The sequence below is a fragment of the Microcaecilia unicolor genome, chromosome 1, assembly GCF_901765095.1.
Source record: "Microcaecilia unicolor chromosome 1, aMicUni1.1, whole genome shotgun sequence".
NCBI classification, from domain to species: domain Eukaryota; kingdom Metazoa; phylum Chordata; class Amphibia; order Gymnophiona; family Siphonopidae; genus Microcaecilia; species Microcaecilia unicolor.
In genome coordinates this window covers 684,224,558-684,249,697 of record NC_044031.1, presented here as the reverse complement: position 1 = coordinate 684,249,697, position 25,140 = coordinate 684,224,558, and the positions used below count along the sequence as shown (strand labels likewise).

General features: G+C 39.8%; 1 protein-coding gene across 4 annotated transcripts in view; it reads left to right on the top strand.

Moving 5' to 3' along the window:
- Positions 1-25,140, top strand: part of CSNK1G1 (casein kinase 1 gamma 1) — a 424,976-nt gene that overhangs the window by 349,030 nt on the left and 50,806 nt on the right. For all 4 annotated transcript variants that reach the window (XM_030188070.1, XM_030188057.1, XM_030188077.1 and 1 more), the window contains 2 exons: positions 8,627-8,775; positions 12,466-12,573. In XM_030188070.1, the coding sequence (XP_030043930.1) occupies positions 8,627-8,775; positions 12,466-12,573 (257 nt within the window). The remainder of the gene's footprint in view (positions 1-8,626; positions 8,776-12,465; positions 12,574-25,140) is intronic.

Here is a 25,140-nt window from a genome sequence, read left to right as displayed (position 1 = left end):
CTTTGGAGGAATCTGATTTTGATGATGCCTGGCCCGGGAGTGACTAAGGGATTGTTGCACCATCATTACTTTGTCCTATTAAAACTTAGAGGTCTCCCTCCTTTATGTAAGGTGGTAGCCCTTTGGGTTATAGACTTCGGCTACCAGGACATTAATACTTTTGGGCAAATTCTTTCCATCTGAAATTAAACGCTGAAAAGACCCACTGTCTCATTTTATCGTCTCAGTATAACAAATATAATCCTACCACTTTAAATACTCCCAACCTTTCTTTACTAATATCTGATAGTTTGAAACTTCTAGGGATCACAGTTGATCGACATTTAACACTGGAGGCTCAAGTAACCAACACCACAAAGAAAATGTTCTATTCAATGTGGAGACTCAAATGAATAAAACCATTTTTTCCTCGTGATGTCTTCTGCAATCTGATGCAATCCATGGTCTTAAGCCAGATGGATTACTGCAACGCTATATATGCAGGATGCAAATAACATCTACTCAAGAAATTACAAACGGCTCAAAATACTGCAGCAAGACTGATATTTGGAAAATCCAAATTCGAATCTGCAAAACCACTTTCAGAAATTCTGCACTGGCTCCCTATTGAAGAACGAGTAGCCTTTAAAATATGTACATTAATTCACAGGATAATCTGTGAAGTACCAGACTATATGCTTGAGTTAGTTGACTTACCACCCAGAAACAGATCCAGTACCTCATGATCATATTTGAACTTGCACTACCCAGACTGTAATGCCCTAAAATACAAATCAATTTATGCCTCAAACTTCACTTACATAGGCACTCAACTGTGAAAGGCCTTACCCAAATCCGTAAAATCTACCCAGAACTACCTAAATTCCATGAAATTATTGAAATCAGTACTGTTTAAGAAGGCTTATTCTGGTTCAACATAATACGAATTAACCCTTACTATTAATATGATCCAAGGACACTAATTACATGTTGTTATCTTTTACTTATTGCTGTTTTAATTGTTATTTCATATCTTACTCTGAATTTGCATAATTGTACTTCTTGCACTGTAGCTTTACTACAGTTTATTTCCAATCTGACGAAGAAGGGCAACCTTCGAAAGCTAATCAAGAAATGTATTAAGTTATGTCCGATAAAAAAAGGTATCATCTTATTTTCTTTTCCATGTTTTATTTTGTTTGATTTCTATTGATAACCTACAGTTTTATGAAAGCCACTTTGAGCCTGCAATCAGTGGGAAAATGTGGGATCCAAATGTAATAAATAAATTAAATTTTTTACAGCATTTACAATCTGCTAGTGGAGAGTATTCAGATACAAGTTCCTTTTGCACATATATATCCATCCATCTCAAGCTTGGAGGATGAGATTTCCCACTGACGGCACCTGTGTAAAATATGGCACTAGAGAGGTCTCCTATAAACATAGCATTTGGGACTGTGTGCCTATCTGCCATTTTTGACAGACAATCTGGCCCCACTTGGAGTGGATGTTCTGATGTTCTTGGCAGCTCACACCTTAGAGTTGAATAATGTCACCATGATTCCGGGTTTCGGGTCTCTTTTTACGTAAAGCCTTTTTTGATTGCCAAATACTGTATTATGTTGCAGTGGATTCTTGCAGCAGCTCCCACTTTGGCCCAACGGTGGAGCCACATGCATGAGTTATTACAGATGGAGAGACAGTCCATAGACTCATGTAGTCTTATGCATAAGAAATGCTTTCTTAAATTATGTACTCTATTTTTGACACCCTTAATATATGAGTTTCTTCAGCAGTATTGAATAATTGGAGCTTAACTTCCCTCAGTGTTTTCTTTAGTCTGTTTTGATGGTAATTGGCTACAACATAGTAACATAGTAGATGACGGCAGAAAAAGACCTGCACGGTCCATCCAGTCTGCCCAAGAAGATAAATTCATATGTGCTACTTTTTTTATTTGTACTGTCCTCTTCAGTGCACAGACCGTAAAAGTCTGGCCAGCCCTATCCCCGCCTCCCAACCACCAGCTCTGGCACAGACCGTATAAGTCTGCCCAGCACTATCCTTGCCACCCACCACCGGCTCTGGCACAGACCGTATAAGTCTGCCCAGCACTATCCCCGCCGCCCAACCACCAGCCCCGGCACAGACTGTATAAGTCTGCCCAGCACTAGTCCCCCCTCCCAACCACCAGCCCCAGCACAGACCATATATGTCTGCCCACACTAGCTCCGCCTCCCAACCACCAGCTCTGCCACCTATTCTAGGCTAAGCTCCTGAGGATCCCTTTCTTCTGCACAGGATTCCTTTATGTTTATCCCACGCATGTTTGAATTCCGTTACCGTTTTCATATCCACCACCTCCCGCGGGAGGGCATTCCAAGCATCCACCACCCTCTCCGTGAAAAAATACTTCCTGACATTCTTCTTGAGTCTGCCCCCCTTCAATCTCATTTCATGCCCTCTCGTTCTACCGCCTTCCCATCTCCGGAAAAGGTTCGTTTGCGGATTAATACCTTTCAAATATTTGAACGTCTGTATCATATCACCCCTGTTCCTCCTTTCCTCCAGGGTATACATGTTCAGGTCCGCAAGTCTCTCCTCGTACGTCTTGTAACGCAAATCCCATACCATCCTCGTAGCTTTTCTTTGCACCGCTTCAATTCTTTTTACATCCTTAGCAAGATACGGGCTTCAAAACTGAACACAATACTCCAGGTGGGGCCTCACCAACAACTTGTACAGGGGCATCAACACCTCTTTTCTTCTGCTGGTCACACCTCTCTCTATACAGCCTAGTAACCTTCTAGCTATGGCCATCACCTTGTCACACTGTTTCATCGCCTTCAGATCCTCAGATACTATCACCCCAAGATCCCTCTCCCCATCCGTACCTAGCAGACTCTCACCGCCTAACACATACGCCTCTCTTGGATTTCTACTCCCTAAGTGCATCACTTTGCATTTCTTTGCATTGAATTTTAATTGCCAAACCTTAGACCATTCTTCTAGCTTTTTCAGATCCTTTTTCATGTTTTCCACTCCCTCCGGGGTGTCCACTGTGTTACAAATCTTAGTATCATCCGCAAATAGGCAAACTTTACCTTCTAACCCTTCGGCAGTGTCACTCACAAATATATTGAACAGAATCGGCCCCAGCACCGATCCCTGAGGCACTCCACTACTCACCTTTCCCTCCTCCAAGCGAACTCCATTCACCACCACCCTCTGGCGCCTGTCCGTCAACCAGTTCCTAATCCAGTTCACCACTTTGGGTCCTATCTTCAGCCCATCCGGTTTATTTAAGAGCCTCCTGTGGGGAACCGTGTCAAAAGCCTTGCTGAAATCTAAGTAGATTACGTCTATAGCACGTCCACGGTTCAATTCTCCTGTCACCCAATCAAAGAATTCAATTAGATTCGTTTGGCACGATTTCCCTTTGGTAAAACCATGTTGTCTCGGACCTTGCAACTCATTTTCTTCCAGGAAATTCACTATCCTTTCCTTCAGCATCGCTTCCATTACTTTTCCAATAATCGAAGTGAGGCTTACTGGCCTGTAGTTTCCAGCTTCTTCCCTATCACCACTTTTGTGAAGAGGGACCACCTCCGCCGTTCTCCAATCCCTCGGAACCTCTCCCATTTCTAAGGATTTATTAAACAAATCTTTAAGAGGACCCGCCAGAACCTCTCTGAGCTCCCTCAATATCCTGGGGTGGATCCCGTCCGGTCCCATGGCTTTGTCCACCTTTAGTTTTTCTAGTTGTTGATACACACTCTCTTCCGTGAACGGTGCTATATCCACTCCATTCTCAAATGAACTTTTGCCAGTCCATCATGGTCCTTCTCCCGGATTTTCTTCAGTAAAAACAGAACAACAGTATCTATTTAGCAAATTTGCCTTTTCTTCATCATTATCTACATAGCGGTTTGCAGTATCTTTTAGTCTCACAATTCCCTTTTTAGTCATTCTCCTTTCACTAATATACCTGAAGAAATTTTTGTCACCCCTTCTTACCCTTCTAGCCATTTGTTCTTCCGCTTGCGCTTTCGCCAGACGTACCTCTCTCTTGGCTTCTTTCAGTTTCCTCCGGTATTCCTCCCCGTGTTCCTCGTCTTGAGTTTTTTTGTATTTCTGGAATGCGAACTCTTTAGCCTTTATTTTCTCAGCCACTTGCTTGGAGAACCATATCGGTTTCCTTTTTCTCTTGCTTTTATTTACTTTCCTTACATAAAGGTTTGTGGCCCTATTTATAGCTTCTTTCAGCCTGGACCACTGTCCTTCCACTTCTCGTACGTCCTCCCAGCCCATCAGCTCCCTCCTTAGGTATTCCCCCATTTTACTAAAGTCAGCACGCTTGAAATCCAGGGGGATCTTTTGAGAAGGGGGTTTGTAATGTTTGCTTTTATATTTGAGACTTTGTTCAGTCTTGCATTGTATTTATGATGAAAATGCAATAAAAATACTTTCACAGTAATGTGTGTGCTAAGGTTTTACATGTATTGCCAGGTTTAACAAGTAGAGTTGAAGTGGTTTGGGGGGCAGCAGAAGATTCTTGTTGGCCACTCATCAGTTAACATGTTGCCGACTCAACCAATAGCTGCATATGTGTAAAGAAAGTTGAAAAAATGACTTTCAGGAGTTAATTCTGAAGTTTAAGTTCCTATAGACTTTAGTTGCTGTGTTCAGCCATGTTTTAACTAATCAGAGTTTAGTTTATCATACTGAGGTGTAAAATTAACGCACTAGCAGATAGATTTTAAGCTGCTTGGCAAAGAACAACTTACATGTATCATAGAAACAAGTATTACCATACTGGGACAAGACCGAAGGTCCATCAGGCCTAGTATCCTGTTTCCAATAGTGGCCAATCCAGGTTACAAGTACCTGGCAAGATCCTAAAAGAGTAAAATAGATTTTATACTGCTTATCCTAGACATGAACAGTGGAGTTTCCCCAAATCCATCTTAATAATGGCGTATAGCATTTTCTTTTAGGAAATTATCCAAATCTTTTTTTAAACCCTGCTAAGCTAACTGCTTTTACCACATTCTCTGGGAATGAATTCGAGTTTAATTACATATTGAGTGAAGAAATATTTTCTTTAATTTGTTTTACATGTACTACTTAATAACTTCATTTTGTACCCCCTAGTCCTAGTATTTTTGGCACCAGTGTCGGGCTTACTGGTCTATAATTTCCCGGATCACCTCTGGAGCCCTTTTTAAAAATTGGTGTTACATTGGTCACCCTCCAATTTTCTGGTACTGTGCTTGATTTTAAAGATAAATTACATATTACTAGCAATATTTCAGCAAGTTAATATTTCAATTCTATCAGTATTCTGGGATGTATACCATCCGGTCCAGATGATTTGCTACTCTTCAATTTGTCAAATTGTGCCATTACATCTTCCAGGTTTACAGAGATTTGATTCAGTTTCTCTGACTTGTCAGTATTGAATACAATTTCTGGCATTGGTATCTTTCCCCACGTCTTCCTTGATAAAGGACAAATGGAAAACTACTATTACGAGAAGGCTCAGAGAGATCAACAGAAACTAAAAGTTGTTATACATATTGCCTGTAGTTTCATTTTGTGTGTTATAGTATGTTATAGGATCTATAAAGGAGAGGAAGGAATAATAGATGGCAGGATGGGCAGACTGGATTGGCCATATTTATATGTCTATATCTAGAAAATAAGGAGATTCACAACATGGAGCACATAAGCGTCTAAGTAATATATTAGCTTTAAAGAGGAAAGGCCTCAAGAAGCCCCCAGCTTGAGTATTAACTACGGGGGCTGGACTTCATCATTGACCAAAACCTCTTAGGCTCTATTGGACCTAATCCGGCAAACTTCTTGAATCTTAGGCACCGTACTGTTAATATCAAAACACTTAGCTTGTCTGCTTAACTCTACAGTAATGGTCCTTCCTTCACCTCGATATCCGACCACGGCCAACGGTGGCCAACGTTTCGGTGACATGCTTCAGGGTACTGTGGTCAATGATTATCTGGTGAGTAGAAAAAAAGGTTGTTGTCATTAACAATCAAATTCAAAAAAAAACAGCGACCATACTATTCTCTGTTACCTCCATACTGATGGAACGTGAGGGGACAAGCTGAGTCAAAAAATGGCTGCTTAAAAAGCCGGCTACGTCAGACGCCTTGCTTTAACATTGGCCAATCAGCACACTGGTATATGGGGGGGGGGGGTGTCTACTCGTTCTGTTCGCATATGTTTAAAGTACATTTTAAACCAATCCTAATAATGGAATCAGAAGAGATTCGCTCAATTTTAATGAACAGTAAAAGATTAGAAAAAATGACACCACTCTATTCTCCTGTTGAGAATAGACATATTTACCTGTCTTCATTTTTCTGTCTGTTTTTCTATTGTATGTTTTATTCTACATTTTTATTGTAGAAGAGATTCGAAATGGTCAGCAATCAAAGATGAGGTTTCTTGAGAGGAAGAGTGTGATTTTCTTTTTTCTTTTTTTGGTAGAAGCAGATCATGTTTGCTTATGATACACTTAGCTTGGAGCTTTCAAATCATGACCATATTTCCAATCTAAAGTGCCAGAGAGCCAAGAGAATGGGTCTGAGACCATGGAGTCTGCCTGCAATCATATATATATTGCCTGTACTTGTTTTGTGTATTAGGCTTTCCTGTTTTAGGGTGGAGTTCCTTTTTTTTTTTTCAAATTTTAATGTATAATTTTTGTAAACTGCCTAGGCTCAAGATTTGGTGGTAAATCAGATAGCAGTTGATGATGTGGGCTAAGTTCAACATTGTGTCAAATATTTCCCTTCATTCTTAACGTGGTTAACATGAGGGGTTAGGTGATACTGAGCTAGGTGGCAGACATGAGCCTTGCAAGTTCACATCAAACCCAGAATTAATACCAAAATACTCGATACCAATCTCTACTTTGTCTGCAGAGAGTGGAAAAGGTATATCCAGTCCATGAGGCAGAAGCAGAACAAAACCTCACTAACACATCTATACAAAAGAGAAAAGAAGGGCTTGAGGCAACAAATGATGCAGGAATGGCTGCCTGTGCAAAATGACGGGTGGCAAGCTGAGGGAGAGGTATCACCCAGCTCAGCATACATTGCAGACCCTAGAAGAATGGTTGGATAAAAACCCAGAAAATTAAACTCTATCCTAAAGGAGCTTGAAAGAGTCCAAATGGAGCTCAAAGAGATGGTGGAGAGAGTCAAATGGGGCAGCATGTTGTATTGGATGTTGAAGATGAGTTGGGGACTGTAAAATGAGAAACTGGATCATAAGGAGTTGTCATAAAGAGATTCATTCAAAAGCTGAATTATTTGAAGAATTCATCCAGGAAAATCTAATGTAAGCATAGGCGTCTTGGAGAGGAAAAAGGAATTATGATTTTTTTTTAGACCAACTGTTGAAGGAATTATCTCACCAGCCTTGCCAAATGATTTAGTTATCAAGAGTTCAGTGGGTCCTTGGGAAACATCCAGCACCAGGTGGATGACCCAGACCAATACTGGTTAAGATCCTCAACTGTAAATATAAAGAGCTGATTTTGGTGCGAGCCAGAAAAGAAGAGACATTAAAACATAGAGAAAAGATATGATTTTTCCAAGACTTCAGTGCAGAACTAGATGGTAGGCACCAACAGTTTAGGCAACTAACACTGTACCCCACTAAACTTGAAATCTGGTAGAAGGGAATAGTGATGAATTACGCAAAGATGTAGATGTTGAAAATATGCTTTTCTGGATAATCTCCCTAACCTCAGATGCCCTCAGGTAGGGTTGAGAAACAACAGAAGTGATTGACACATCAACACACACATACACTGAAGCTATGTTTTATTTTTAAAAAGGCTATGGGGGTCAGCTGCTTTGTAGTAAACTGTACTGTACATCTATGGCCTCATCACACCCTTCTAACCATTTCATTTCTTCTGCTCTTGTGTCTTTTGTCTCCTTTCTTACAACTTTCTCTTCCTGTGGTGACAGGGCATTCGTTCTGTGCTTGTACAATGTTATATCTTAATCCTTTTCTGTTTTCATCTGCATATTCAACTATTCTGTCCTTTATTTTTATCTTGCTTGCCTTTGAGGCTCACAGGAAATATAAGAAATATTACTTTACTGAGAAAGTAGTGATTCCTGGAACAGAATACCAGCAGAAATGGTAGTACTTAAAACTGACAGAATTCAAGCATGCAGTTGGGAGGGTGAGAAGGAGATCATGGCAACTGGACAAATTCAGACCAAGAGTCCTTATGTGACAACAATTACTATGTTATGTTAAGGCTGTTAATTGTTCTGCTTCTTTCTGACTTGAGCAGTTTGATATTTTCATTGTTTTTACCTATTGTCAGAAATCAGAAATACTTAGGGAATGAAACCTCTTCAGTATAATTGTTGAATTGGTTACCTTTGTAGACTTCAATCAATGACAGGCTAAATCTCTAGACTACAACAGCTTGGTATCTTCCAGCTATTTTACTTACTATTTTATAATTCTCATTAGTGTAATAGCTGTGATTGATTTTTACCTTTAAGAACAATTTCAGAAGATATCTGAATTAATCATAGCGGCCCGGTTTATGTCAAAAGTGGTCACTTTTCTTCTTGTTCCTTTTCAACAGAGGAGATGGCAACATATCTAAGATACGTAAGGCGGCTAGATTTCTTTGAGAAACCAGACTATGATTATTTACGAACACTTTTTACAGAGCTGTTTGAAAGAAAAGGATACACATTTGACTACGCCTATGATTGGGTTGGCAGGCCAATTGTAAGTATTATGTGCAAATAGCAAACTCTTTCTTTTAATAAAAGTAGTTTGTTTTGGGAGTTGTGGTTGCCCATGGTAAATCCTTAGGACTTAAATGGTTATTTTTGTTGTTGTTTCTAGTTCAGATTTTGTTTTTCAATAACCTTCCCTCCAGGAATAATATCAATATGTTTCAGCTTTTCCAAAGCAAACATCCCCCCTGCCATGCAGTAGGCCACTGTCCCAAAAGCTACTTAGTAATTCTTGCAGTCAGATGCTGTCCCGCTATTTCTTTTCCAGCATTTCTTTTTTCATTTCAGCACATTGAAATGAGATATGCTGGTTGAGAGATAGACAGTGCCGTTTTTGGGAAGAGCTGAATTCCTAACTTCCTGATGCAGATCTTCAAAACATGCTCATGTCAAATTGTTTTTAATTTATAGATTTTGGACATTTAAGTATGTTAAAATGTATATTTTTGAATTCACTATTGATCACACTTGGCACTTTAAAAAAAAATAATGGACTGATGTTGAGAAGGTGCTGAAGATTTGTTCTGAATATAGATGAAGCCTATAGATGAATACTTTTGCTAATATTTTAATATCTAGATTCAGATGGGCTTATGCAATCCACATAACAATGGATCTTTCCCCTCCTCAGGCTATACTGTAATCCCTGCCAATCCCATTGTCTCTGCCAGCACCCTTCCTCCTGTGATGACATTGAAGAAAGTCACCAAGGGCCCAACTAAGAAGTCCACAAACACTTAATAAACCTTAGTTAAAACATCTATGTAGACCTGGCAATTTTTATCGCTTTTTAAGGATCCAGTTGCTATCTTAACCACCTCTTCCTTATCCTGCTATATCAACGTGTCCTCCTACCAGTAGATGTGAGGCAGAGAAATTTGAATATTCCTGTGACAACATTCAAATAAGGAGTGAGACAGCCTGGAATGGTCACTATTTCTCTGTCTTCAACAGATGGTGTAGGTCAAACTGGTGCAGTAGGATACAAGGATAGGCCTGACTCCCTAGGCTGAAGTCTACCGGCTGTAGTTCTGAGGTAGTCTGTGGCTGGTACTTGTGAGAATTAGTCTATGGCCCTACTTCAGTTGAGTTCAGAGCAGCACTGCCCTCTTTGGTCCTGAAATTAGCCAGCAGGCATTCCTGAAAAGACCATTTAATGAGCTTTTAGTCTTTCCACCTCCTTGCAACATCATTTATTACTTTAGTGGTGAATTCAAGACCTTAGTATCGATTGTGATTGCTCTCAGGCAGGTGTAGTTTTTTGGTGGTAGCTATCCACCATGCCCCACTTGCCTTTACAATCACACATACACAGCCAGTTATTCTCACACCACTCCCCCCCCCCCCCGGAATCTTAGGGCACATTAACAAGACCTCCCATTGGCAGTGTTTCCCATCAGTGGTATATGAGTGACCTACTGGAACTCATCCCTACCCACTCCCAGCACCCACTACACATTTTGCGGTTTGAGCCCAAAACTACAGTCATTCCTGGGACCTACAACCTTCTCCCCAGTTGGTTTCTCTATAAAGGCCTCCCTTTCTATATCTTTCCCCAACAACACTCATATCCTTTTGAGATTTGGTAAACCTTTGTTCATAACTGTAGCAAAAGCCCCCACATTTGGCAGTCAAACTACTCAAGTTACTTTGCATCCCACCTCACTAGCTAGTAGACACACTTTCAGGCATCATTTAGTCAATGGGGACCACTGCCTGTTGTCCTTGCTGACTTTTCAGTATGTCTCTGTAGTCTCCTTCCTTCATATGACATTCTTTGTCACTTCAGGTGGTCCCATCTCATTGTCAATTCTTTTATTCTGCTGGTCTCATACTTCCACAGAAGACAGGACTTGTATCACATCATCCATTATATGAATCCTATATGCTTTCCTCCCAAAGGAAACATCTAATGTTTTCCCCTTTCAGGATTCCCAGAATATCTCTGTTCTCTTCTCCTTAGAGTGGACAGTGTGAGGTCTGTAAAATCTTCTACTTTGTAGAATTCCCAAGTCAGTCTGCTCAAAGCTCTCCTTTTCCACCAATTTTCTTCTTGAAAGTGAAGTTGTGATAACAGAGCAATGTATTCATTGGTGAATTTTTTTAGGGGGACCCAATAATCCTTCTGCAAAATCAAGTTTAACATTCAGGCCCTCTGTTAACTCCTGCTGCCTGTAGTATAGTGCAGAAGATTTTCTGAATCTCCTCGTAGCACAATGAACTCCACTATTTTGGGATTCCCCTTATAAAACTCAAATTCTGTCATCTTGATCTGTTTTCTAGATCCTCGAGCTTGTCTGCCATTTTAACCTTTTGCTTTTATAGTTAATTGTTGCTATAGTCCAAAAGAGCCTCTCTTTGCTCTATGACATGAAGCTCCACTTTCTCTACTCTCCTTCCAATTTCTCCAAAATACCCCTGGAGCTCAGAAATTTAATCCATAATTTCTCCCCTTATTTGCCAGTAAGTCAGTTTTGAGACCCCAAAAAAGCTCTCACCTTTGGTTACGGCTCATTGCACTCACTTCCCCCAATATAGGGGAACTTCTGTTGCAGCTAGTGCAGCTACATCAACATGGTCTTCCCTTTCAGAGACATTACTTACCACCTGACTCAGTACAGCAGTGTTGTTTTGAGTCCTGGTGTGTGGATCCTCCTCCTGCATAGGTGAAATACTTGAGGTCCAAGGGTTTTTCCCTTCTCCATCTTCACTGCCGATACTTGTGGGTGAATTTCCACTCTGCAAGGGTGCTTTAAAATTGGCAACAGTTTATGCCAGGTAACATAGTCTGTCTGGAGCAATGGAATCACTTCTCTAACTTAGATGGATTTATTATTTTAAAGTTATTTTGCAGGCTTCTAGGGCCATTTGGAATTGGCTTCTGTTGGGATTATGGCACCATGAGCTATTAACTATTATATAGGTTTTTCCCATTTTTAATCCTTTTTGTATTGATAGTCCTCAGCCAGAGGCTATGGCTCCTTCCAGAACCCAATATGTAAGTACTTTGAGCATGGCGGATTTATTTCAAAAGTTGTGCAATGGCTAGCATTCCCTCCCTGCAAAAGAAACAGCAATTTTTAAACTAATCTCATTGCCAGAAAATTGAGAAAAACAGGATATATTTTATTATGCTGTTTTAATAAATTAAGAAATAAATCAATGTTTTCTTAAGTTTCTCCTATATTAGTTTGTTTGGACCTGAAAAAGGGAGGGGGTATCTCTTGAATCTTAGTCAAAATTGTATTTTTTTTAAGCTAATGTATCAATTTTAGTGTTTTATTTATTTATTCATTTATTGTAACTTGTATTCCCTCTCGCCCTCCCAGTTATAGAAATTTAGTAAATCGAGGTCTGGCTTTGCTCATTCTTTAAATCAAGAATCTCTCCAAATATTAAAGAACGCCTCAAGTGTCCATATAGCATTAACAGCTGGAGAATAACTGCAGGGATGGGTTTTCTAATTTTTTATATTTAGTTGTATTATTTAAACTTTTCACATTCATGTAGGATATTAGAATGCTATTGTATGTATATTTTCTGTTTTACAAATTATTTCAACTTGAGAGAACTTCTGATTGCTTTCTGCGAAAGTATTTATATACATATGTTGCACTGTGCATATAGGAAGGAAAATACTATGGGAATAATTTTAATGACAACAAGTTTCACTTTTCAGCCTACTCCAGTGGGCTCAGTTCACGTAGATTCTGGGACATCTGCAATAACAAGAGACAGCCATGCACATAGGGAACGGCCATCACAACAGCAACCTCTTCGAAACCAGGTATGTCATCAAAAAAGCCAGTGTGCCTGAGCTTTCCTTCTAACTTGTGGAAAGTGTGTCTGTTGTCACTTATCAATGATATTTGTCAGGTAACAGCATGACAGATTGACTAATTTTGTGATCCTCATTTAGTGGTGCTGGTCCAGGCAGTGAAACTAACCACTGGTAGATCTTTGCTGTTCGTTGTTTTACATGGTGCATGCTTAGCACATCTGGTAACAGTGGGCCCAAGACTTTTTTCCTACTGCTCTCCTATTCTCTAACCTTAACCATTGTATGTTCATTTTAAGGTTTTGAATAAGATGGTCACTCTGAGTAAACATTGTTTTTTGTGTGATAAAGTTTTAATAAAGTGAACCACACAGAAGACTGTTGTAAAAGCAGGTTACTTAGGGGTAGGAAGCTGCATATGTAGTACTTTTATGTGCTGTTCGTATTATAGCACTGTCCAGATAAATAATTTGAGGTGCTGGACCTTCAGAGGTAATGGTGATTACAAGATAAAAATTGTGACTAGCTTCTTCCTGATTGAGTCTAATTGATAAGCAAACCAAATAGCTCTCCTTCTGACTTTCATTAAGCTAAGTATTGCTTGACATACAAGTACCATAGAGGTTTGGAAGTTTCTAAAGATGAAGGAATTGAAGTGAAATTGCATATATATAAAGTATAAAATAATTGAAAAATTGCACAAAAAGATTATAAAAATTTATGGTTGGACCAGTGACGATATTGGGATCTTTTGTTCAGAGCGACTAAGAAATCATGAGTTGTTTTAAATCCCTGCTGAGGTCTTTTTTGGAAAAAAAACATAAAACTTAAAAAGATAACATACCAGGATTATAGATACAAGTTTAATTTATTTACTAAGAGTCTAATTGATAAGCAGTGCATAGATCACGTATGAAGTAGTATTGTTTAGGAATTTAAGTAAGTGTGCACAAGTTTTTTACCCTCAGTTATACTACTGGACCCATTATATGTGTATCTTTCAGCAGACAATGAAGTAGATAAAGTCCTGTAATTGTAGTAGGCGTTTATTGACAATAAAAGTATCCTCAGTAACCATAGCTACTACTACTACTACTATTTAGCATTTCTATAGTGCTACAAGGCGTATGCAGCGCTGCACAAACATAGAAGAAAGTCCCTGCTCAAAGAGCTTACAATCTAATAGCAGTCAAAAATATGAATATCCCCATATCGACTGGACTAGAAAGCAATTGCCTTCTCTCAACCTAGTTGATGCTGCTGTTAAGCGTTAAATGTCTATTGATCCTACCTTAAATTCTTGTTCTATAAAGTAGGAAGTCTGCTCTTTTGACAGCAGCAACTGCTAAAATGGATTTACTAAGGGCAGCTTTTCTGAGGTTGTTGAGGACAGACAATTTCTTGACAAATCCAGTCTGCCCAGTTGCCCATGCTGTCACTATAGACCTACTCAGCTGCCTCCTGTTGCCCCACTGTTGCTGTCCTATATCAATTCTATATATACTTGAATTCTAAAATGTTGTCATCTTAAATTTTAGGCTCTGTGAAACATTACACTACATGGAAATTTATCTGCCATAACATAAGTAGTAGTATATGCTCTTGACTGAAGACATATTGTTTATCCTTGAATCCCTCTAATTTAGGATGGTCTTTTACCTTGAGTGTCAGGTCTCACTGAACAATATATCTTAATGTTTCTAGTGACTTGGAGGCAGAGCTGGTAGGATTACATGTAACTTATTTCCTGGTGGAGTCTGATGCTGTAATTAAAAAAGGAGCTCTTCAGAACACTGAAGCTCCTAGTTACTAAAATGCACTAAGGCTTTGCATCTAATGCATGTCAACTGCAAAAATTAAGACATGTTAGGTGCAAACTTCTGTGGTAACTGTTGGGAGCGTTCCAAGCACCTTGCCGGTTATTCTTTTGGAAGTGTAGTTAACTGCACCACTTTATCTGCCACATTAGCAGTCAATATGTGGAAATAACCTTCATGTTAACTGTAAGGTGCAGTCCCTGATCATTCCCCACCCTTTCCATTCCCCCTGATATTGATTTCTCATGCTAATTGCTATGTTAAGTGCCACGCTAACACTGTTCAATTCAGGAATTAGCACGCATTTAACACAGTTTAGTAAATGGGCTCCTTAGTACAACGTTACTCCATCTTAGCAGTTAGTTTTAGACCTCTGAAATCATGTGGAAGAAAGAGAAAAGGAGTTTCAAAGTTGAGGTGCCATATGCCTTCATTTGTAGTTTTCTGGTTTGTTTCCTCTTGAGGCTTCTTAGTCCTATTACCAAACTAGGCGACATATCCAGAATCCTTCTAAGGAGCAACAACTATTTATTTTGATATTTGGAGAATTGTATTAAGTAATAGGCAGATTTCCTTTCATTGCAGTAAAGTCTTTGTACATAATGTAGCTGTATGAATAGATAATATATCTTTATGAAATGTAATCTCTTCTAACACCTTGAGGCTTAGTTGTTCTGAAGGTGCCTTTATCCCATCCATTAGTGAAACTTCCTAAGCTTGTCTTGGTATTTTGTGTGGCATATGATTATAATAGTAGTTGTAAGCCAGATGATTTCTTTCTAAGGACATTCCATTTTTCTCTCTTTGAGGTTTCTAAAAGAAGCAGTCCGAAGCTTATTGGTTCACCCAGTCTCGTAGGAAAGAAAAGGGTGAGATATACAAGTAGGAAACCATGCTGTGAATAGGGGGATACCTGCCATTGAGAGAAAAGTTAGTAACACAAGTCAGCAATGACCTCATTACACTGCACATGCTTTCATGTTAGTTAAGTTTTTAAATTCAGTTACTGTATTGCTAAGGATAGAAATATGAATAATTATGAATTCTGCTTTCCTTTTTGCAGATTCTACTATATAAGTGCCAACAAGGTTCAATATTTAGTAACACGAGGGACAGCCAAGTGTACTCAAAGCTAACTTACCTCGTCTTTTCATCTCTTTACCCACCTGTGCTGGTCACTTCCTCTGCTTCCTCCCCAAATCTACCCAGTGTACAAAGTGCTTTGAATTAGAAATTATCTGGCGTATGTGTGAATGGCTCCCTGCCATAGACATCTTGGTAAAGGAGGCCTAATCGCCTCCTCCTCCAGAGAGGAACAGTGTGAAGGTATATTGACAAGAAGGCTGTCTGACAGCATGTATGTGCTTCTTCTGTGAGCTGCTTCTGTTGCTCCTTCCTATCAAAAGCACTTTTTAATACTATTTCATTCCCCAAATTAAAAGATATTTTTGTAGAGCAGTGTGTTTTTCTTTCTTTATTGCTTGCTTTTTTTTTCTATATAACGACTGGGGAGCAATTGCAGTATTAAAAAAAATACTGCAGCTGTTTTAGCATTTGGAGTGGTGTTTACAATGCTTCAGAGTAAAATATCAATGAGAAAAATTAAATATGAAAGACAAAATCAAAATTCTTCCAGGAAACAGGAGTTGGTAATATGTGTCAAATTAAGTGGGGAAGATGTACACTTTCAGCCCAATATTCAGCCCAAGGTGTAAAATGTCATCTGAGCTGCTCTTAGCCTTGGGCTAAACTGACCCGGATATTTAATGCCAGTGTATGCTCAGCTCCCGGCATTGAATATCTGGGTATCAGCGGTCACCTAGAAGTTAGTTGGACACTGGCTGATATTCAGACTGGCACCTGGTTAACTTCACCGTATAAAGTTAGGACAGCCTTTTTGCGGTTACTTAGTCAGGGGGCTGAAAATTGCTGCTAACTGGAATGGCCATTTAGCACAGATATTCAGAGGCATTAACTGGTTAAGAGCTGCTGAATATCCCCCCCCCCCCCCCCCCGATAGCCTTGGGCAAGCCATTTAAATGGCCAAGAGCTTCTCCTGACTACTTAAATGACTTTGAATGCCAGGCCCTTTCAAATTAGTGTTTATGTAAAATACGACTGACAGTTTTTCTTTCAAGTTCTGAATTTAAAATGGATGTCAGAAATTATGGACTTGATTTACAGTTTTGAGCAGTGGGTTCAGAAAATTACAAAGCTAAATTGAATTTCTCTTCAATATCAAACTGAGTGGGGCAGAAAATTAAATGATTTCATAAAAGTGCTGGATAAAGTGCAGTTAGTCCACTTTAAAGGTACTAAATTGAAATTAAATGAAACAAAACAAAAAAAGGAAAAGAAGTGATAATGTGATTTTAAAAAACACAGTTACTTAAGTCCTGTCAATTTAGAGCTGATAGAACTAAGAAAAGCCATAAAAGATCTACAGCTACTTCTCCGGGAGAATAGATTACTAAGAGAGATTCCCAGCTCCACCATTGCTGGCCTTCCGACAACCACCAAATCTGAAGCAAAAATTAGTGGAAAACTCCCAACAGAAGCTCAAAAGAGAAGACTAGCACAAATCCTAGGAATATACTAAACTGCAAATTGTGCCAGCACATGTCATAGGATCCCATAGTTACCCACACAGCAAAAACATTCAGTATAAAAGGGATCCTACTCATGTTGTTGTTCAAATTTTGTATTTATTACTACATGCAGAGAATAGGTAGATGGGCAGTATATTGGAGAGAGAGAGACAGGTGAAATACTAAAGACAAGAATATCTCACACAAACACTATATCAGCTACCACAAAGCAAATGAACTCCAGAGGAAAGCTCTTTTTGAAACAATGCAATTTTTATAGTGAGCATTAGCAGTAAATTTGAGAGACTTACTGCACATTCCCTGGCCTAGGAGTGAGGTTCATTCCCATCATATTATGTGCAAACTAACCCATTTGGAGAAATTGTCCCTGATACAATTCAAGGTGACAACTCTCTGGGTGAGCATTTTTCAGGATCTGGATACTGCATTAATAGTCTTATGGTCAGAACACTAAGAGAAAACTTCAAAAGTCTTATGTTCCTGAGTGTCTTAAAGTTAAGATGATGAAATATTTTGACATGTACTTGACAGGACTTACCAAGAATTTGTATTTCCTGCTTTATCATCTTCTAGTACCCATCCATCTCTCCCTATTTCTCACTCCTCCCTTCACCTCAGTCCAACCCTACCTTTTCCTCAGCTGTCATTGGAATGCTTTTATGTTTCACTTATAAATTTTGATATTGTCATCTTCTGCTCATTCTTGACCTGAGGAAGAAAGTTCTGCCATCGAAAGCTTGTAAAAAAATTTATATATATATATATATATATGTGTGTGTGTGTGTCAAAAAAAGATGTTACTATATTTTCTTTTTTTTCTTTTGCTTTTATTTCTTAATTATTACCATAAAAGTACTGGTTATAACACATAAGGATGGGGCAGTTGAACCTGAATGATAGGGAAATTAGGAAGACTAATAGATTCAGCCTGTTTTAATGGTTGGAAAAGTGGACTGTAGACTAGTGATTAGGTGAAGACTCAGATATAACTACTTCTACTTTCTAAGTAACCTTAAACAAGTTATAACCTATTTGTGTTTTCCTTGGCTTTGTATTGTATGCCCATTGTTTTTTCTACTATTTCAACATTGTATCTGCTGGTGTTTAACCTTTTGGGAGAAGAAAATGTGAAATGTCAAATTTTAAAATCCCAAGTAATGGAAAGCTCACATAGTTCTATTTTATGTTTATTTTCCATTATATCTGTGGGACACAAATTTAATGATTATGGAACCTTTATGGAGGCAAGTGTAAAATAAATATAATCTGGAAACCCAGTGACCATTCTGTGTGTGTATAGGCCAGAAGGATGTTGTATTGGTTTAAATATTTGCCTCTAACACATCCATGAACCAGCACCTCACAATTCAAAAACTCAGGGTGATTCAGCTTTTGATTTTCCTATTTGAAAACAAATGACATTTGTAATTAGTTACCTTTTATTTTGTTTGTGTTTAAAACTCTATGCATTGCAGATCTCTGTTCCTGTTTGCTTTCTGATGTAGACACCGTAGGCTCTGTTTAAAGGTTTGTCAGTTTAAGAATGGGAGAAACACTTTTTTGGAAAATTGTATGCTGTAGAAATGGTGGGTTAGTTTTAAACCTTTTGGGCTCTGGAATCAGTAATGATATTTTTTTAAATAATTTTTTGTTGTAGTAGAGCATCTTTGAGAAATATGAGGGCGATGCCCTTGATAGAGGTGATAGGTACGGTTACCTGTCTTCCTTTTTATTCAGTGTTCTTGGAAGTATGATTTTGTTACTAATAATGATGCCACTCACTGTCATCCATAACAAATTAAGGTGGGATGGGGTAAAGGATGAATGGAGCACTGGCCATACAGGGTTGCAGTAGGGATAAGGATGTGGGGTGGGGGGAGCTATGGCAAGGTGCCTTTTGTGACCCTCAAAACACTTTTAATCCATCCCTGTCACTGAGACCCAGATGCTTGAAATTTGGAAACATCCTCCAGCACTTACTGTGTATATAGACTCTTGTGCTACTGTCAGAGCAAATTCCCTTGGATTATAGCCTTAGTGCATGTCTAAGAACTACCATTTTCCTTGCAATAGGACTCCCCCTACTGGTTAAAAAATATGCATTTTATCCTATTCTGTCATGGTCTCCTTGCATGAGTGCAGTTCATATTTTCCTAGTTCTAGAGCAGATATGTCATTTGATGCCATTTTTGTTAGCATCTTACTAATATATAAGAATTCTTTGAAGGTGTGAATAAGCATATAAATAAGGTGAACCTGTTGATGAAGAATATGGGGATTTTCAGACATTTGATAGTCTTTGGTGGAGTGACTCCTTAGGAAAATAAAAAGTCATGGGATGTTGGATGTCATACTGTAGATTGGTTAAAAGATAGAAAACAAAAATTTAATAGTCTGTTTCCCCAGTAGGAAGAGATCAATAATATGCCTCAGGAAACTGTACTGGGATAGGTATTTAACTTACTCACTACAGCTCTGGAAGAGGGAACATCCAGTGAATTGATCAACTTTGCAGATGAAAAGTAATTAAAGCACAAACAGACTGAGGAACTGAAGAAGTAGCTTGCCAGACTGGTAAACTGGGTGTCTAGATGACAGGTAAAAGTAGATGTGCAAAGAGATGCATATAGGGAAGAAACATCCTCATTATGTGTACACAATACTGACTTCTATATTGAATCACCACCCAGAAAAAGGATGTTGTAGACATTTTGGTCAATACTTTGGAATTCTCAGCTCAGTGTGGTGGTCAAAAAAAAAAAAGTAAACTTGTAGGAATTATTCAGAAATAAAGCAGAGATACTTTATTAACTAGTTTCCATAGTGTAAAACCCTTTTCCTTGTAGTTTTAAACTTGAACTTTCTTCCAGAGATAGAAATTTAACTGTCACAGCCTACATCATTAACAGCCTCTAGAAGGCACAGCAGGGTCTACCCCTAGCACATTTCTTCATTTATAGTCTTAATTTGTAGTCAGTTATTCTAATTAGAATAACAAGATGGGAGTTTTCAATGCAGAGTTTGAAATATATTTACTTTCTGAGAAGCAAACACTAAACAAATCACACTATGTACCATATAATCTTAAGGCTCTTTATATATTAGTCTAATATCCCTAGTTCCTTAATAAGTTTTAATTAACTTAATAATACAAAATGCAGACAGCAGTCCAGCGGCAAGAGTGGTGCTATCCAGTCTTTTGCATTGAATGTCATATGTATGATTAGCTCCCAGCTGGCAAGAGTCCATTCTCTTGAGGCTAAAGTAGCAGACGTGGAGGAGCTGAGGGGGACAGAGAGAGGAGACTTATAGGGGCATTGTAGAGACGTCCTACCTTTCAGTCTGGCAGCCTCTGTGTGCCTTGGAGGAGGGATGAGCTGATGTCAGGGCTGCCGAGGGGGGGGGGGAGGCAGCGCCGGGGTATGTCTCTCTCCGGCTCCTGACGGGACCCGGGTGATCGTGTGTCGATGGGAGCAGGAGAGAGAAAACTCTGGTGTCAGGCCCCCCTTAGAGGCTGGGGAGGAGCAGACATAGGGCTTCAGGGCCTCTGGTTTGGCTGGCGGAGATCCCGAAACCCTAACAGAAGAAGCCTTCCTCCAGCACTGTTCTCTACCACATTGCCTCCCTGTGGCTGCTTTTCCCCTCACATCACACATGCTCAACCGAGCATTGGCTGTTGTAGTTGGTGATTCAATCATTAGGCAGGTAGATAGCTGGGTGACTGATGGATGTGAGGATTGCCTGGTCACTCTCCTACCTGGTGCGAAGGTGACTGACCACAAGCATCACCTAGATAGGATTTCAGATAGTGCTGGGGGAGGAGCCAGCTGTCTTGGTACATGTGGGTACCAATGACAGGAAAATGTGGGAAGGAGGTTTTGGAAGCCAAACTTAGGCTCTTGGGTGGAAAGCTGAAATCCAGATCCTCCAGGATAGCATTTTCAGAATGCCACCCGTTCCATGCACAGGACCCAAGAGACAGGCAGAGCTCCGAAGTCTCAATGCGTGTTTGAGACAATGGTGCAGGGTGAGGGATTTAGATTTGTTAGGAAGTGGGCCACATTCTAGGAAAGGGAGAGCCTATTCTGAAAGGTTGGACTCCAACTGAATTGGGATGGAACCAGGCTGCTGACGTTAACATTTAAAAAGGACACAGAGCAGCTTTTAAACTAAAATTGTGGTTGGGGAAGTGGGGAGCCTACAGTCATCCAGAAACACATGGTTCAGTATAGAGTATTTTGGAAGGATAATGTTGAAACAGAACATTTAGAGAATCCCAATACAGAGGTTTCAACAATGGTGAAAGAAAACCTGGAGTTTTTAAGGGGAGAGCAGAGTAAAGGATGCAAATTATCCCCGTCAACTTCTAAGCAGCTTGTAGATGCAAGGAAAAAACACAAATTTGAAGTGTCTGTATGCAAATGCTAGAAGCCTAAAAAAATAAGATGGGAGAGTTGGAGTATATAAGCAGTAAATGAAGAGGTAGATATAATAGTCTTCTCAGAGACCTGGTGGAAGGAGAACAATCAATGGGACACTGTGTTAACAGGATACAAATGCTATCACAAAAATAGTGGATAATATGCTATATGTTAAAGAGGGAATTGATTCATATAAAGTAAACATTCTACAAGAAAAAGCAGTGTCGAATCCTTATGGATAGAACTTCCATGTATAAAAGGAAGGAGTATACTAGAATGAGCAGATAGATGAAGAAATGTTTAAGGAAATTAGGAAAGCTGGCAAATTGGGCTATCAAACATATAAATGGCAAGTGACTGACTCACCTGCAAATGCGCAGTAGAGACTTCCCTCTCTGTCCCGCCCTCGCGTCAAAACGTTTTGACGTCAGAGGGCGGAACAGAGAGGGAAACTGAGTCGGACTGTGGGACGCTGCTGCTGGAGCCTGGAAACAAACATCGCGCGCACCAACCTCCACCCTCCCCCTCATCCCCGCCGCCGCTCCCACCCCCCTCCGTATCGGGCCCTCTGCACTGACCTGACAGCACCTCTCACCTCCGTGTGGAAGCGCTGCAGGCAGCAGCAGAGCGATCTGCCTGTAGCGCTTTCACAAGGAGGTGAGAGGCGCTGTCAGGTCAGTGCAGGGGGCCCGGCACGGAAGGGGGAGGGAGCGGCTGTGAGGAGGGTAGCTGGACATGGGGGGAGGGCAGGGGGGAGAGGTCATGGTTGCTGGACATGGGGTGAGAGCAGGGTAGAGAGGAGGGTTGCTGGACATGGGGGGAAGGCAGGGTTGGTGGAGGGGGGAGGCCAAGAGAAAGAGGAGGGTTGCTGGATATGGGGGGAGGGCTGCTGGACATGGGGGGAGGGCAGGGGAGAGAGGATGGTTGCTGGGCGGGTGGGGAGGCCAGGGATACAGGACGGCTGCTGGACATGGGGGGAAGGGCAGGGGAGAGAGCAGGGTTGCTGGACATGGATCGGGGGAGGGGAGGGCGGGGAGAGAGGAGGTTTGCTGCACATGGATGGATGGAGGTGAGTATTACATTTTGCAAAACACAAATCTCGCCCGTTTTAACGGGCTTAACGGCTAGTACTATAATAATGGGTGATTTCAATTACCCCAGTATTGACTGGATAAATGTTACATCAGGGAGCACTAGGGAGGTAAAATTCCTAGATATAATAAATGGCTGCTTCTTGGAGCAACTGGTCCAGGAATTGACAAGAGGGGGAGCTATTTTAGATCTCTCCTTAGTGGAATGCAGGGCATAGTACTAGAGGTAACCTTGTTGGGTCTACTGGGAAACAGTGGTCATAACATGATCAAATTTGAGTTAATATCAAGAGTGAAGCATTTAATTTTGGAAAGGGCAACTATGATAAAATGAGGGAAATGGTTAAAAAGAAGCTAAAGGGATCAGCTGCAAAGGTAAGGACTTTAAATCAGGCATGGATGTTGTTCAAAAATATAGATATTTATTATTTGGATTTTGGCTCACACCTTTTCAGTAGTTTATTCCACGTATTGGAAAGAAGAGAAAACGATAGCCAGCATGGGTAATAAGTGAGGTGAAATAGGCTATTAGAGCCAAAAGAACATCCTTCAAAGAATGGAAAAGGACCTGAATGAAGAAAATAAGAAGCAACAATAAGCACTGGCAAGCCCTTGCAAAGCATTGATAAAGAAGGCTAAAAGAGAATATGAAGAGAAACTTGCGCAGCAAAAACTCAGAGTAACAACTTTTTCAGGTACATCAGAAGCGGAAAGCCTATGAGGGAATCCGTGGGACCATTAGATTATCATGGAGCAATGGGAGCACTGGGAGGACAAGGTCATAGCGGAAAGATCAAATGAATTCTTTGCTTTGGTCTTTACGGAAGAAGATGTAAGATATCTACTTGTACCAGAAATAGTTTTCAAGGGTGAAAATACAGAGGAACTGAAACAAAGCTCAGTGAACCTGGAAGACATACTGAGCCAAATCAACAAACAAAGGGTAGTAAATCAACTGGACTGGATGGCATGCACCCTAGAGTACTGAAAAAACTCAAGCATAAAATTTCTGAACTACTGTTAGTGATCTGTAACCTGTCATTAAAATTGTCCATAGTACATGAAGACAGGGCGGCGGCCAATGTAACGCTGATGTTTAAAAAGGGTTCCAGGGGTAATCCAGTAAATTAGACGGGTAAACCTGACTTCAGTGCCAGGCAGAATAGTGGAAACTATTATAAAGAATAAAAGTACAGAGCACATAGACAAACATGGCTTAATGTGACAGCATGAATTCAGCCAAGGGAAGTCTTGCCTCATCAGTTTGCTTCATTTCTTTGAAGATGTGAATAAACGTGTAGATAAAGGTGAGCCTGTTGATGTAGTGTATCTAGATTTTCAGGAAGTGCTTGATTAAAGTTCCTCATGAGAGATTCCTGAGAAAATTAAAAAGTCATGGGACAGAACATTACCTCCTGTTGTGGATTAGGAATTGGTTATTGGACAGAAAACAGGGTTAAATGGCTCCTTTTTTTTCAGTGGAGGAAGGTGAATAGTGGAGTGCTGCATAGATCTGTACGTGGACGAGCGCTGTTTAACATATTTATAAATTATCTGGAAATCAGAACAAGTGATGTGAATAAATTTGCAAATTTCACAAAACTATTTAAAGTTGTTAAAACACATGCAGACTGAAAAATTATAGGAAGACCTTAAGAAATTGCAAGACTGGGCATCCAAATGGCAGATGAAATTTAATGTGCACAAATGCTAAGTGATGCATGTTGGGAAGAATAATATAAATCATGAACCACCTTGGGAACTGAATATTAAACTGATGCATGTGTGTGTATATGAGTATATACACACACATACATCACTTTAATATTCAGTTTCAAAGTGAATATCGCCAGGCTTTTGCCAGAGAGCTGAATTTAACTTTTCTGAAGTTTTAAGTCCTAAGATTTCTTAGGTGAAGAAAATATTCTAATCTTGATCATCAGAAACTTATTTCCCTTAAGGGATTATTTACCTCAAAATTTCCATAGTTTATCAGAAGTATGAATGTATGAGTGAACACATTGATGAAGATTTCCAAGAAAGCCTGAAGAAATTAAACACTGTCCTTGTAGTTAATGTGAGGGAAAGTAAAATTAATAGTTTAATAAGGACACTCAGACAGAATTATTTCGAAAAAAGATTTCTTTTACTAGCAAGCAATCTTCAATAAAGGTATCCTGTTTTAAGTAGGCACATATTGTAGAATAGCACACCTAGTAAGAAAGATTCGCAGGGAGAAGATCAAGGCAAAGTCAACCAAGTCAGATGAAGAACTGAACACAAGAAAGCATGAACAGATATGCAAAGAAGAAGACATAGATATAAAAAAATTCAGGCTTTGAAAAAGAGAGAAACACACTTATAAAAGACCATGGACCTCATTTTCAAAAGAGAAAAATGTCCAAAAAGTGGCATAAACCTGTATTTGGACGTTTTTCTCACAAAAAAACGTCCAAATTGATATTTTCAAAACCAATTTTTAGACATTTTTCTATGAAGTCCATCAGAAGTGTGTTCAAATCACAAGGGGGCATATCAGGGGCATGTTAAGGGCGGGATCTGGGCCTTCCTAACACTTGGACGTTTTTCAGCCATAATGGAACAAAACAAAAGTGTCCAGGACTAAAACTAAGACGTT